The 13,841-nt window shown below is 43.1% G+C and overlaps 1 protein-coding gene across 2 annotated transcripts in view; it reads left to right on the plus strand.

Annotated features, from left to right (window-relative positions):
- Positions 1-1,064: 1,064 nt before the first annotated feature.
- Positions 1,065-13,841, plus strand: part of LOC122934042 (cytochrome P450 2C5-like) — a 111,125-nt gene continuing 98,348 nt past the window's right edge. The window contains exons 1-3 of one of the 2 annotated variants that reach the window (XM_044289184.1): positions 1,065-1,227; positions 1,597-1,749; positions 2,512-2,711. In XM_044289184.1, coding sequence (XP_044145119.1) covers positions 2,529-2,711 — 183 coding nt within the window. In that variant the 5' untranslated portion in view covers positions 1,065-1,227; positions 1,597-1,749; positions 2,512-2,528. The remainder of the gene's footprint in view (positions 1,228-1,596; positions 1,750-2,511; positions 2,712-13,841) is intronic. The other variant, XM_044289183.1, reaches the window with a different exon arrangement.

Here is a 13,841-nt window from a genome sequence, read left to right on the forward strand (position 1 = left end):
GCTGTTCCCACCCTCCCCACTTCATGACTTGGCAACTATTTTGTCTTTTGGCCTGGCTGACATCATCATTTATTTGACCCTTCTTCTGATCTGTATGAAGGAAGGAAAAATTTGACGCACAACAGATCCTGTCTGTGTAGCAGCTCTAAGGCCTGTATGGTCCCATCAGAATTGGCTTATGATTTGGTAGCGAAAGGAGGAGTGGGTACAAAACACAGAAGACATGCAAATATTCCATTCACTTGTCATCTCTATTTTGGATCCACACCTTTTTTTTTTTTTCATTACCAATACTGATGTATTACTGACCAAACGCTGACCAAGTGAAGGCGGATGTCCAACAGACAAGATCCGTTTTTTGGGGGTTATTGTTCTGATGGATCAGAGGAAGGGCAAAATAATCAGTGACGTCAACACAAACTTGCTGCTGACACCCTCTCCACTCTGTCAGGGGCTTTACTTGTATAAGCGTCTAATAGAACAGGTTCTGTAGACATCTATGTGGAAGCACATGACTACGGTGAAAATGGAGTGCACTTCTTCTTGGCGCTTAAATCGACCTCTAAGGCTGATTTCATACTTGAGTTATTTGGTCAGTTTTGGCCCTGTGACCAAACCGAAGTGTGCAGTGATTCTAAGAGCGATGCCTGTCATCTGCATGTCATACTGACTCACAGTATTTTTTCACTACCACAGCAGGCTCCCTATGCGTGTTACTGCAAGGCACAGTGTTCTACACCACTATAAAGGCTCTCTGAAGCCAGGTAATAGCTGTTTTTTAATGCGATTTGCCGCAAATAAATTAGGATCAAACCAAATTTTTTAGAAAAATTCGGCGAACCGGCCAAATCGAATTTTTTAAAAATTTGCTTATTTCTAATAGTAACAACTGCATGACCAATCAGACAGATAATGATTTGTCATACAATTTCAACAGTCACATTATATACCATCATATTCTATTTCATAAATATTATAGCAGTAAAACCTGCCCACTGTGCCCAGCCATCATCTTGTGATCCTGTTTCTACTTGTGCTGTACCCACACCTGTGCAGCCATTACGGGCTGAGTAACTAGCTCGCTTACAGATAGATATAGGATATGAGTTTTTGTTTTGGCAGCGGGAAGATGAATCAAGCTGAAGAAGCCGGACCTGGACTTATTTCCTTTAAGAAGCTAAACATTACCAAAAAGAAAGATTTACTGTGAACACTGCAGGATTAAAGGTAAGATACTAATAATAGTATAATAGACTTGAAGATATAAATAATAGACTTGAAGATATTACATTTCAATGTATATACTTCTGCAATAGCAAGTTAAATCGATAAAAACATAGAGAGATAATAGATATTAGATAGATAGATAGATAGATATGAGATAGATAAATAGATTGATAAATAGATATTAGATAGATAGATAGATAGATAGATAGATAGATAGATAGATAGATACTGAGATAAATACAAATCTGTTATCCTCTGCTAAACCAAATATTGGAGGAAGGGAATTATTTTCTGTGGGAGATTTGAAACATTTCAAGTAGATTTAAATATTCAATGTTCTTCACTCTCCTCATTAATGCCACCCAACAGAGAACTGGAATTTGCATAGTGCCAACCGGAAATTGGAAGCCTATATTGGAAACCGCAAATGCTATATAAGTGTTGCATGGACATAACTCATTGTTACACGGTGTAACAGCCGAGCTGATTGTGTGTCCATTTCTGCCTTTCCACCTGGGTGCAGTAAGTTCTAGTATTTGACAGCATTTTTCTTATTTTCTTATTGCTGTTGTGTACATTATTTTTGCTTTGTCTCTTTTATATCAATTTTATGTACTCACTGTACATTTTTTTGTGTATAAAATATTCACTTTATAAGCCCACCTTGTTGCTCTAAAGAATCCATATCCTGAACATGAGCAGAATTTATATAAGCGGTTTTTGTAGTGTTTCCAATTTACGGCAAAGTCGTTGGTGTTTTTGTGAGGTCCGTGCGTTTGTAGGGAGATCTACTCTCACTTTGCCGAAGAGTAAGTCTGTGCAGAGTAAGAGCTTGTAGGTAGTTTGGCCCCTGGCAGATTCATGCTTGGTCACAGGACGCAGTGGCACGTATGCTACAACAGCAGAAGTTTTTTGTACCCTTCTCCAGATTTGTGTCTCCACACAATCTTGTCTCTGAGCTCTATGGTCAGTTCTTTCCTCCACATGGTTTGGTGTTTGCTCTGATTCATTGTCAGCTATGAGATCTTATATATGCAGGGCTGTGTCTTTTCAAATCATGTCCAATCAACTGAATTTACCACGTGACTCTAATCAAATGTACAAGCATCTCAAAGATGATCAAGAAATTGGGAGGTCACTAGAGCTGTAGAGTTGTAGAGAATCAAGTTTTTCCTAAAAGTCAGAATGAATTCCACTTCAGATGCTTTGCTTTGCTCAAAATCAGTCCTGTATAAATCAATTGCTGTTACCTGTATAGTCATGATTCAATTTGTCTTTCCACAGAAACCTTTCCTGGCACCATGACCATCTCTGATCCCAACACACTGGTTCTGTCCATCATTTTATGCCTTTTTCTTGCCCTACTTTTCTTTGGATGGAAAGAAAAAAATCGCTATAATCTGCCCCCTGGACCCAGACCGTTACCAATCATTGGAAACCTTCACATTCTAGACCTGAAGAAACCGTATCAGACACTTCATCAGGTAAAGTTCAGCCTGTACGATTATTTTATCCAGGTTCTGGTTCCGTCCCCTGAAAGACATGAGAATATAAAAAACTGCATACAGTATACAGAGTCAGTATTTAAAAGGAACCTATTATGTTGACCATGGTGTCTGATCTGCAGTCAGCCTGTTATATAATAGGAGTAGCTGAGCAGATGGTTTTGTGGGAAAAGACTGAATATAACTAGTATTTTATTTACTTTAATCCTTATTCCTGGGTTAGGAGTCAAATGGGTGGTCCTAATCTGTGACTGACAACTCTATTGTCACCGCTGTATCATGGTCTGGTGGTAGTAGACAGTGACACTTTTGCTGTGCATGCTTGTTGCCGGTGGCAACGTGTTGTTTTAGCATGTTTGGACACTTCCTCTTTAAGTTTGGTGTTTGTGTGTATGGGGTTAAGGTGTGCAAGGTGGAGCTGGGTGTGGCCTCATGGCTCTTCTTATGTTGGAGTTGTGAGCTGGAGGTCAGTTGTTTGTCTGCCTTCATAGGAGAAGGAGCTTTGCTCCTCTGTGGATATGTCACCTGTCTGTGAGGGTGTTGAGGAAGGGTGGCAGGTATGCATAAATATATATGCATGCCTACTGTGGCATGCATTATATATATTAGTGGTGCATAAATGGTCCCCTCAGAGGGCGATGTGCGCAGATGTGCCCAGCACCTGTGCCCATCCGCCTCTGATATTCCCCAGGGGCTCATTCCTGCCCCTGTGGGAATTCATGTATTCAATATATGATGCCCCCTGAATAGATGATGCCCCTGAATATATGTTGCCCCCTGAATATGCCCCCTGAATAATATATGCCCCCTGAATAATATAATATATGCCCCCTGAATAATAAATGCCTCTGATTCCCCCTGAATATACATCATATAAATCCCCCCCTACATGGACCCAGATGCATCAATGTGAATGTGCCCCAAGCATTCACATTGATGTAATCTGGGTGAAGGCGCCAGGATGACCGGAAAAGGTCCGGTCATTCTGGTGAACACAAAGGATTCAAATTCTAAAGAATTTGAGTTCTTTTGTTCTAATTATCTGCAGCCCTGCTGGAGATAATTAAGCATAATAGAGAGAGGAGATACCTCCCCTCCCTCTATTATGCGCATTCCGGCAGCGCAATTACCATTGCGCTGTCCGGAATGCAGAAAGCTATAGACGGGAGATCAAAGGATCTCCCGCCTGTCAGCAAGCGCGCACGGCCCTGCGGCGTGCGTGCAGGGACGCGCGGGCTGGCACGGTGACGTCATCTCACCGCGCCGGCCCACGTGTCCTTCACAGTGGTGCGCGCTCGCGCGCCGCTGTGTGGGCGTTACGGCAGTGCAGGCGGCCGGACATATAAGTCCGGCAAGCCCTGCACTTAGGAGAAGGGAGCCGGCCGCCCACCCTGAAGAATCATCCCCAGGACGACGAGCATCCCCTGGACAACGAGCGGAAGGACTGAGTATCACCCCCACTATCCCACCAATGAATTCCATTAACCCCCACTATCCCACCAACGATCCCCCACTCCATTAACCCCCACTATCCCACCAATGAACCCCCACTCTCCATTATCCCCTATCCATATTTAACCCTATAACCCCTGATCTATCCCCCATATTATCCCCATCCCACCAACGATCCCTACCACTATCCCACTAACGTTTTACCCCGTTCCCTGACCCCCTACTGCAATATTTAACCCTATAAACCCTGAACTACCCTTGACCACCCCTGATTAACTCTTACATTGTGCCCTGATTCACCCTGGTCCCTGTCTGTTGTGCTTACCCCTAGATATCTCACCCTTATCACTGTATAGATTATAGTTAACACTCGTCGTACCCTATAGGGATAGTAAATAGAACCAGGTGGGTGGGCTGTTAATATACTTGTATGTGTGAATTGTATAGATAGTTTATGGGTGGAATTTGGGAACGTGCAGTGTAGTTGAGTACTGTATATTTAGTGCTGTATTGTTAGTGTATTGCGTGCTTAGTGTATTAGGTTTTAATAAATACTGTTATATTTGTACCCTTTGTGTAGCGTGTACTTGTTAGCGGTAGTGAGTTAGTGAGGCGCATGCAGCTAGCGTAGTGTAAAGTATAGCGAAGGTATTGTATTATTGTTATATAAAGGTATAGATAGGCAGAGTCATCAATAGACGGCGCCTCCTATTTATGAATATGAATTGTCGATATCTGCATAAATATTGGTGATTAATATTCCCCCTTCACAGAGGGCCTCCTCAAGGTCTTTAGCAATGTCTCCCTATGTTCTCCTCCTTGTTTCCTACCTTACCTGTTTTTATGTTTGGTGTGGGTTTGTTTTGGGGATTTGTGGTTATGTCTAGTTTGGTGCTCTATGTCTAGTATATTTGGTGTATTGCCCTGCATGGCTGCTAGACATCCCCTTGTTTGTCTGTACCTCCGGTGAGAGGGTATCAGGGGTTCCTCAGGTGGGGAACCACAAGTTAGCAAGCAGTAGTTGTTCCACCCAGTCATTGTGGCAGGTAAGTGATGTTTTTCCAGTGCTTGTCATTTTGCGCTGGGCTCTTACCTGCTGCTATGTGTGTGCTGTCGTGGATGAACCGGTTGTCCCTTATTCCTGACTCATTTTACAGGGATCAATAAAGTTATTTCAGGGATCGTTAAGGTCAGAAGGACCTAGGTTCCAGAGTATGAGCCCCCCTACCATGGAGGCCGGCTCATGCAGTTAGGAGGTCAGGGATAGGATGAGGGTGGTGTTAGGAGGTGACCTGCTCCCCTTATCCCGGTATCCAGGCCTAGTTGCTTTCCAAAATTCGGTACATTGTACGGTGGGGAGTTTTCCCCCACTCCCCACCGTGACAGTATGTTTCACAATGGCTCCCCAGGTGTTTCTTTTGTTTGGAAGAGGGCGCAGAAAGTATAGCCATCCATTTATGGTGAAAGGGGGGTCACCGTTAACGGTGCGGTTCTTTGTAACTGGTGGTTGCCATGGTTATGAACCGTTGCTTGTGTTGGTGTGTCCCCTCGTCCAGTTTTCAGTGATTCCTATCTCTGGTTGTATTAATGGCAGCATTCCTTTGGCATACTGGCTGTGTGCTGGTTAGGGAATGTTTACTAGCATCAGTCTGGAGTGGGAACTGTGTCAGAGATGGATGCAGTGTTCAGTATGGTCTCTCCTGACTGTTTGTCGGCTGGCTGGAAGGGGCCTAGTTGGTGGTCCTGGCAGCAGTTTTGAGGGACGTGCTGACACAGATTCTGATTTTTTTTTGCCTGTTATGTTTTGGGAGGGCTTTGAGGGGAGGAAGTGTCAGAGCTGTGTCATGGTCTAGTGGTAGTGGACCGTGACACTTTTGCCGTGCATGCTTGATGCCAGTGGCTAAGTGTTATTTTAGCATTTTTGGACACTTTCTCTTTAAGTTTGGTGTTTCTTCCCATTTTGATGTGTATGGGGTTAAGGCGTGCAAGGTGGAGCTGGGTGTTGCCTCATCGCTCTTCTTATGTTGGAGTTGTGAGCTTAAGGTCAGTTCTTTGTTCGCCTTTGTAGGAGAAGGAGCTTTGCTCCTCTCTGGATGTGTCACCTGTCCGTGAGGGACTCCTTGTGGAACATCAAGGTCTTTAGCGATGTCTCCCTATGTTCTCCTCCTTGTTTCCTACCTTACGTGTTCTTATGTTTAGTGTGGGTTTGGGGATTTGTTGTTATGTCTAGTTTGGTGTTCTATGTCTGGTATGTTTGGTGTATTTCCCAGCATGGTTGCTATACATCCCCTTGTTTGTCTGTACCTCCGGTGAGCGGGTCCCAGGGGTTCCTCAGAGGGGGAACCACAAGTCAGCAAGCAGTAGTTGTTCCAACTAGTCATTGTGGCAGGTAAGTGCTGTTGTTCCAATGCTTGTCATTTTGCACTGGGCTCTTACCTTCTGCTATGTGTTTTTGCTTGCTGCCTGCTTCTTCCTAGTTGCTAGGCCTGTGTGAGACTCCGGTTCATCCATGTTGTGAATGAACCAGTCGTCTCTTATTCCTGACTCATTTTTCAGGTATTGTTAGGGTCATAAGGATCCAGATTCCAGAGTATGAGCCCCCCTACCATCGAGGCTGGCTCATACAATTAGAAAGTCAGGAATAGGATGAGGGTTGCATTAGGAGGTGACTTGCTCCCCTTATCCCGGTATCCAGGCCTAGTTGCCCAAATTCCCTACATTCCCCACCGTGACATCTATATACAGTTGCAAGAAAAGTATGTAAACCCTTTGGAATGGTATGGATTTCTGCACAAATTGGTCATGAAATGTGATCTGATCTTCATCTAAGTCACAACAATAGACAATCACAGTCTGCCTAAACTAATACCACACAAATAAATAAATGTTACCTTGTTTTTATTGAACACACTATGTAAATATTCACAGTGCAGGTGGAAAAAGTATGTGAACCCTTAGACTAATGATATCTCCAAGAGCTAATTGGAGTGAGGTGTCAGCCAACTTGACTCCAATCAATGAGATGTGATTGGAAGTGTTGGTTACAGCTGCCCTGCCCTATAAAAAATACACACCAGTTCTGGGTTTGCTTTTCACAAAAAGCATTGCCTAATGTGAATGATGCCTTGAACAAAAGAGCTCTCAGAAGACCTACGATTAAAAATTGTTGCCTTGCATAAAGCTGGAAAGGGTTATAAAAGTATCTCCAAAAGCCTTGCTGTTCATCAGTCCACGGTAAGACAAATTGTCTATAACTGGAGAAAGTTTAGCCCTGCTGCTACTCTCCCTAGGAGTGGCCATCCTGTAAAGATGACTGCAAGAGCACAGTGCAGATTGCTCAATGAGGTGAAGAAGAATCCTAGAGTGTCAGCTAAAGACTTTCAAAAGTCTCTGGCATATGCTAACATCCCTGTTAGCAAATCTACGATACGTAAAACACTAAACAAGAATGGATTTCATGGGAGGATACCACAGAGGAAGCCACTGCTGTCCAAAAAAAAAACATTGCTGCATGTTTACAGTTTGCACAAGAGCACCTGGATGTTCCACAGCAGTATTGGCAAAATATTCTGTGGACAGATGAAACCAAAGTTGAGTTGTTTGGAAGAAACACACAACACTATGTGTGGAGAAAAAGAGGCACAGCACACCTGCCTCTGCCTGTAATTTTTATTAGATAATTGTTACTATGCGTGCAAGGTACTGTGCCACTCTATATAAGTGATGGGCAGTGGGCAAAGTACAGTCTGTGTGGGCCTGGCTGACACACACGGGCTTGCAAATGTAATTAGATCACAGAAAATGTTAAATATTTTTTTTTTTCCTGAAAGGTATTTGGGTGAATGACACCCTGTAACGATATGAGTGCAGGCCTAGCCACTAGCCAGTGGACACAATACAGTATGTGTGGGGGCCTGACACACACGGGCTTGCAAATGTGATTAGATCACAGTTAAATTTTAAATACATATTTTTTTTCTGAAAGGTATTTGGGCGAAATACACCCTGTAACGGTATGAGTGCAGGCCGAACCTGTCACTAGCCAGTGGACACAATACAGTATGTGTGGGCGCCTGACACACACGGGCTTGCTAATGTGATTAGATCACAGTTACATTTTAAATATAATTTTTTTTTCTGCAAGGTATTTGAGTGAATGACACCCTGTAACGGTATGAGTGCAGGCCTAGCCAGCCACTAGCCAGTGGCCACAATACAGTATGTGTGGGCGCCTGACACACACGGGCTTGCTAATGTGATTAGATCACAGAAAAATATTAAATCACATATGTTCGCCCGCAGCGGCGAACGCGAACAAGCTATGTTCGCCGGGAACTATTCGCCGGCGAATAGTTCGGGACATCACTAATGGCAGATACAATCAAGCAGGTTATGCCTAGGCAACCGAGACATGTTAAGAGGGAGCGCACAGGTAGCGTGATGAGGTCAGAGGCCCGAGGAAGCGCAAGGTGCGTGAAACGGTCGTCGCCAGCTGATCACTCAGCGAATACACGCTTATGACACGCCTGCTGAACTTTTTATGCAACTTTAAAAGAATAAAGACACTACTTGCAACATCTGGGTGAGTGCCGCTATCGTTTCTTCTACTTTATCGCATTATTATCGTGAACCTCTTGTTTAATAGCAGAGCACCACTGAAAGATATCCTTAGGCCTCATGCACACGACAGTATTTTTTCACTGTCCGCAAAACGGGGTTCCGTTGGTCCGTGATCCGTGACCGTTTTTTCGCCGTGGGTCTTCCTTCTTTTTTGGAGGATCCACGGACATGAAAAATGAAAAAAAAATCTAAGTCAAGTTTGCCATTGAAATGATAGGAAAAAACGGACACGGATCACGGACACGGATGACAATCTTGTGTGCATCCGTGATTTTCACGGACCCATTGACTTGAATGGGTCCGTGAACCGTTGGCCGTGAAAAAAATAGGACAGGTCATATTTTTTTCACGGCCAGGAAAAACGGATCACGGATGCGGCTGCCAAACGGTGCAGTTTCCGATTTTTCCACGGACCCATTGAAAGTCAATGGGTCCGCAAAAAAAAACGGAAAACGGCACAACGGCCACGGATGCACACAACGGTCGTGTGCATGAGGCCTTAGACTGAGCCGCACAGTTCCCGTCTCTGATAGTGCCGGATAGACCTGCAGTGCCTCCTCACATCCTTACATATTTGTAATCCATTACACCACCACCAGCCTGCACATTGGTAACAAGGAATGATGGATACATGTTCTCATTCTGTTTACGCCAAATTCAGACTCTACCATTTGAATGTCTCAACTGAAATCGAGACTCATCAGACCAGGCAACATTTTTCCAGTCTTCAACAGTCCAATTTTGGTGAGCTTGTACAAATTGTAGCCTCTTTTTCCTATTTGTAGTGGAGATGAGTGGTACCCGGTGGGGTCTTCTGCTGTTGTAGCCCACCTTTCTTTCCCATTCTGACATTCAGTTTGGAGTTCAGGAGATTGTCTTGACCAGGACCACAACCCTACATGCATTGAAGCAACTGCCATGTGATTGGTTGACTAGATAATCGCATTAATGAGAAATAGAACAGGTGTTCCTAATAATTCTTTAGGTGAGTGTATATGTGTATATATATATATATATATATATATATATATATATAGCAAACAAATAAAGTATCAGCACACCACTAAATGCACTAAGACTGAGTATACAGGTGAATATGTGAACAAGGTCAAATACATGACGCCAATATTATTATTATTATTTACTGCAAATGCAGTAAAGAAGCTATTAGCGCATATTATTGATCAAAAATATGTCGGGCCCACCTACCAGGCGACAAGGTTGCTTCTTATCAGGTGGGACCTACTCTAACATGGAGGGTCCAGCTCCATTTTCACTCTGATTTAAAAACTGAGCTGGACCCTCCATGTTAGAGTAGGTCCCACCTGATAAGAAGCAACCTTGTCGCCTGGTAGGTGGGCCCGACATATTTTTGATCAATAATATGTGCTAATAGCTTCTTTACTGCATTTGCAGTAAATAATAATAATAATAATATTGGCGTCATGTATTTGACCCTGTTCACATATTCACCTGTATACTCAGTCTTAGTGCATTTAGTGGTGTGCTGCTACTTTATTTGTTTGCTGTATTATTGCCGGGTAGCTTGCACCTGCGATTAGTCTCAGGAGGTGCTGTTCCGTTTTTTGCTTATATGTATATATATATATATATATATATATATATACAGTACAGACCAAAAGTTTGGACACACCTTCTCATTCAAAGACTTTACTTTATTTTCATCACTATGAAAATTGTAGCTTCACACTGAAGGCATCAAAACTATGAATTAACACATGTGGAATTATATACAGTATATATATATACAGTGGAGGAAATAATTATTTGACCCCTCACTGATTTTGTAAGTTTGTCCAATGACAAAGAAATGAAAAGTCTCAGAACAGTATCATTTCAATGGTAGGTTTATTGTAACAGTGGCAGATAGCACATCAAAAGGAAAATCAAAAAAATAACTTTAAATAAAAGATAGCAACTGATTTGCATTTCATTGAGTGAAATAAGTATTTGAACCCTCTAACAAAAAAAGACTTAATACTTGGTGGAAAAACCCTTGTTTGCAAGCACAGAGGTCAAACGTTTCTTGTAATTGATGACCAAGTTTGCGCACATTTTAGGAGGAATGTTGGTCCACTCCTCTTTGCAGATCATCTCTAAATCCCTAAGGTTTCGAGGCTGTCTCTGTGCAACTCTGAGCTTGAGCTCCCTCCATAGGTTTTCGATTGGATTAAGGTCCGGAGACTGACTAGGCCACTCCATGACCTTAATGTGCTTCTTCTTGAGACACTCCTTTGTTGCCTTTGCTGTATGTTTTGGGTCATTGTCGTGCTGGAACACCCATCCACGACCCATTTTCAGTTTCCTGGCAGAGGGAAGGAGGTTGTCGCTCAGGATTTCACGATACATGGCTCCGTCCATTTTCCCGTTTATGCGAATAAGTTGTCCTGTGCCCTTAGCAGAAAAACACCCCCAAAGCAAAATGTTTCCACCCCCATGCTTGACGGTGGGGACGGTGTTTTGGGGGTCATAGGCAGCGTTTTTCTTCCTCCAAACACAGCGAGTTGAGTTAATGCCAAAGAGCTCTATTTTGGCCTCATCAGACCACAGCACCTTCTCCCAGTCACTCTCTGAATCATTCAGGTGTTCATTGGCAAACTTCAGACGGGCCTGCACATGTGCCTTCCTGAGCAGGGGGACCTTGCGAGCCCTGCAGGATTTTAATCCATTGCGGTGTAATGTGTTTCCAATGGTTTTCTTGGTGACTGTGGTCCCTGCTAATTTGAGGTCATTAACTAACTCCTCCCGTGTAGTTCTAGGATGCTTTTTCACCTTTCTCAGAACCATTGACACCCCACGAGGTGAGATCTTGCGTGGAGCCCCAGAGCGAGGTCGATTGATGGTCATTTTGTGCTCCTTCCATTTTCGAACAATCGCACCAACAGTTGTCACCTTCTCTCCCAGCTTCTTGCTAATGGTTTTGTAGCCCATTCCAGCCTTGTGCAGGTCTACAATTTTGTCTCTGACATCCTTGGACAGCTCTTTGGTCTTTCCCATGTTGGAGAGTTTGGAGTCTGCTTGATTGATTGATTCTGTGGACAGGTGTCTTTTATACAGGTGACTAGTTAAGACAGGTGTCCTTAATGAGGGTGACTAATTGAGTAGAAGTGTCTAACCACTCTGTGGGAGCCAGAACTCTTAATGGCTGGTAGGGGTTCAAATACTTATTTCACTCAATGAAATGCAAATCAGTTGCTATCTTTTATTTAAAGTTATTTTTTCGATTTTCCTTTTGATGTGCTATCTGCCACTGTTACAATAAACCTACCATTGAAATGATACTGTTCTGAGACTTTTCATTTCTTTGTCATTGGACAAACTTACAAAATCAGTGAGGGGTCAAATAATTATTTCCGCCACTGTATATATATATATATATATATATATATATATGCACTACAGGGGAGTTGTAACTGCAACAGGGCATTACAGCTACAGGGTTCACTGCTAGAGTGGCATTATAAATACTGAGGGCACTATGGTGGCATTATTACTAGTGGGGATCTGCATAGGCGTTATTATTATTAGACACAAAATGTAGGCATTGCTTTTAATGGGGGCCCTCTTGGGGAGTATTACCACTTTTGGGGGCACTATTGCTAATGAGGGCAGTCTGGGAGAACCATTACTATGGGGGCACTCTCTATATGGCACTGTTACTTCTGACAGTATAGTGCTTGTGGGCATGGTGGAGCACAGCAGGCACAGTTTTGGGGGTAGCAGCAGGATGACAGTGGCCTGTAAAAATTTGGGGGCTGATTTGCTACATTTTTAACAGTACCCCATGTATAATTTGCCGCATAGTAATACTAGTGTCTTCTTATGCGGCAGAGGGGGCTGCACATCCCTGTCAATTTACCGGCTCCGCCTAGGTCACTGAACTACCTTGTCCCAGCCATGCTCTCCATTCACTTTGTGGCTTCATTCAAGAGATTTGTGGCATACCCCTTTAATTTAAACCAGCTGGAGGAGGAATGTCGACCACCAACAGAAATCAAAACAGGATCTGTGAAAGCGCATTCCTAATCCCTTTTATCTGGTGCAACAAAGAAGCAATAGAGGATTTCTTGTGGAACAAGCATTAAAAAGAAGCTACATGAGAAAAGTGAGGATTTACAACATAATCTCACGAAAGAAGAAAATGATGCCTTAAAGGATTACATAATAATCCTCATGTAGTAATTTGAGCTGCAGATAAAGGTGGTTCAATTGTGGTCACAGATAAAAGCCTGTAGGAGCAGGAAATTCTAAAACTATTGGCACATAATAAGGTGTGCTGCAGATTAGATGAAAATCTAATGTTCAGGAACCAACTTGCGGAGCTGCTACTAGTATTGAGCGAATAGAAGCTTCCAAAGTCAAATTTGATCTGAAGTTTAGGAAATATTTGATTCACAAGTTTTATTCCGAATTTTCTTGCGCTTCGTGGTAACAAATTGCTTTGTCCTAAAATGGCAGCTACATATGTTGCAAAGTGAAAGTAAGAAGCCCCGTGAATGCAATATGACCATAATGCTATGCAGCCAGCCAATCAGCAGATGGCCATCCATCGTGATGTCACAGCACTATAAAAGGCCTAATCCTGCTTGGTCTCTGCCATTTTACTGTGATTTGAGCGTAGGGAAAGACGTGACAAGTGCTAGGGACAGTGTTCAAAAAGCCTTTAATTGTGGAATATTGGATAGGGAGATTACAGGGACAGTGTAGGTAGTTTTTACACACTGTAGGGTAAGCATAGGGAGAGTATAGGGAGACTGTAGGAACAGTGCAGGCTGTGTAATCTGAAGCTGAAGGGACCCATAAAAGACCGTGCACTTTGCATAGGCACAGAGGACTTGTATGGCACATAGCTATCTAATCGAACAATGTCCTCCTTGTTTAATAGATAAGCAATTCCATTAGGCCTTGATTCTCAAATTGGGGTGAAAAAGCCGTCTAATTCTACTGTTATTGGTGTGTCTACCTGCCTGTCACAGTAACTTCTCCACTACCAGAAAGGACTAGCTATGCATGTTG

This window comes from Bufo gargarizans, chromosome 4, assembly GCF_014858855.1.
Source record: "Bufo gargarizans isolate SCDJY-AF-19 chromosome 4, ASM1485885v1, whole genome shotgun sequence".
NCBI lineage: Eukaryota > Metazoa > Chordata > Amphibia > Anura > Bufonidae > Bufo > Bufo gargarizans.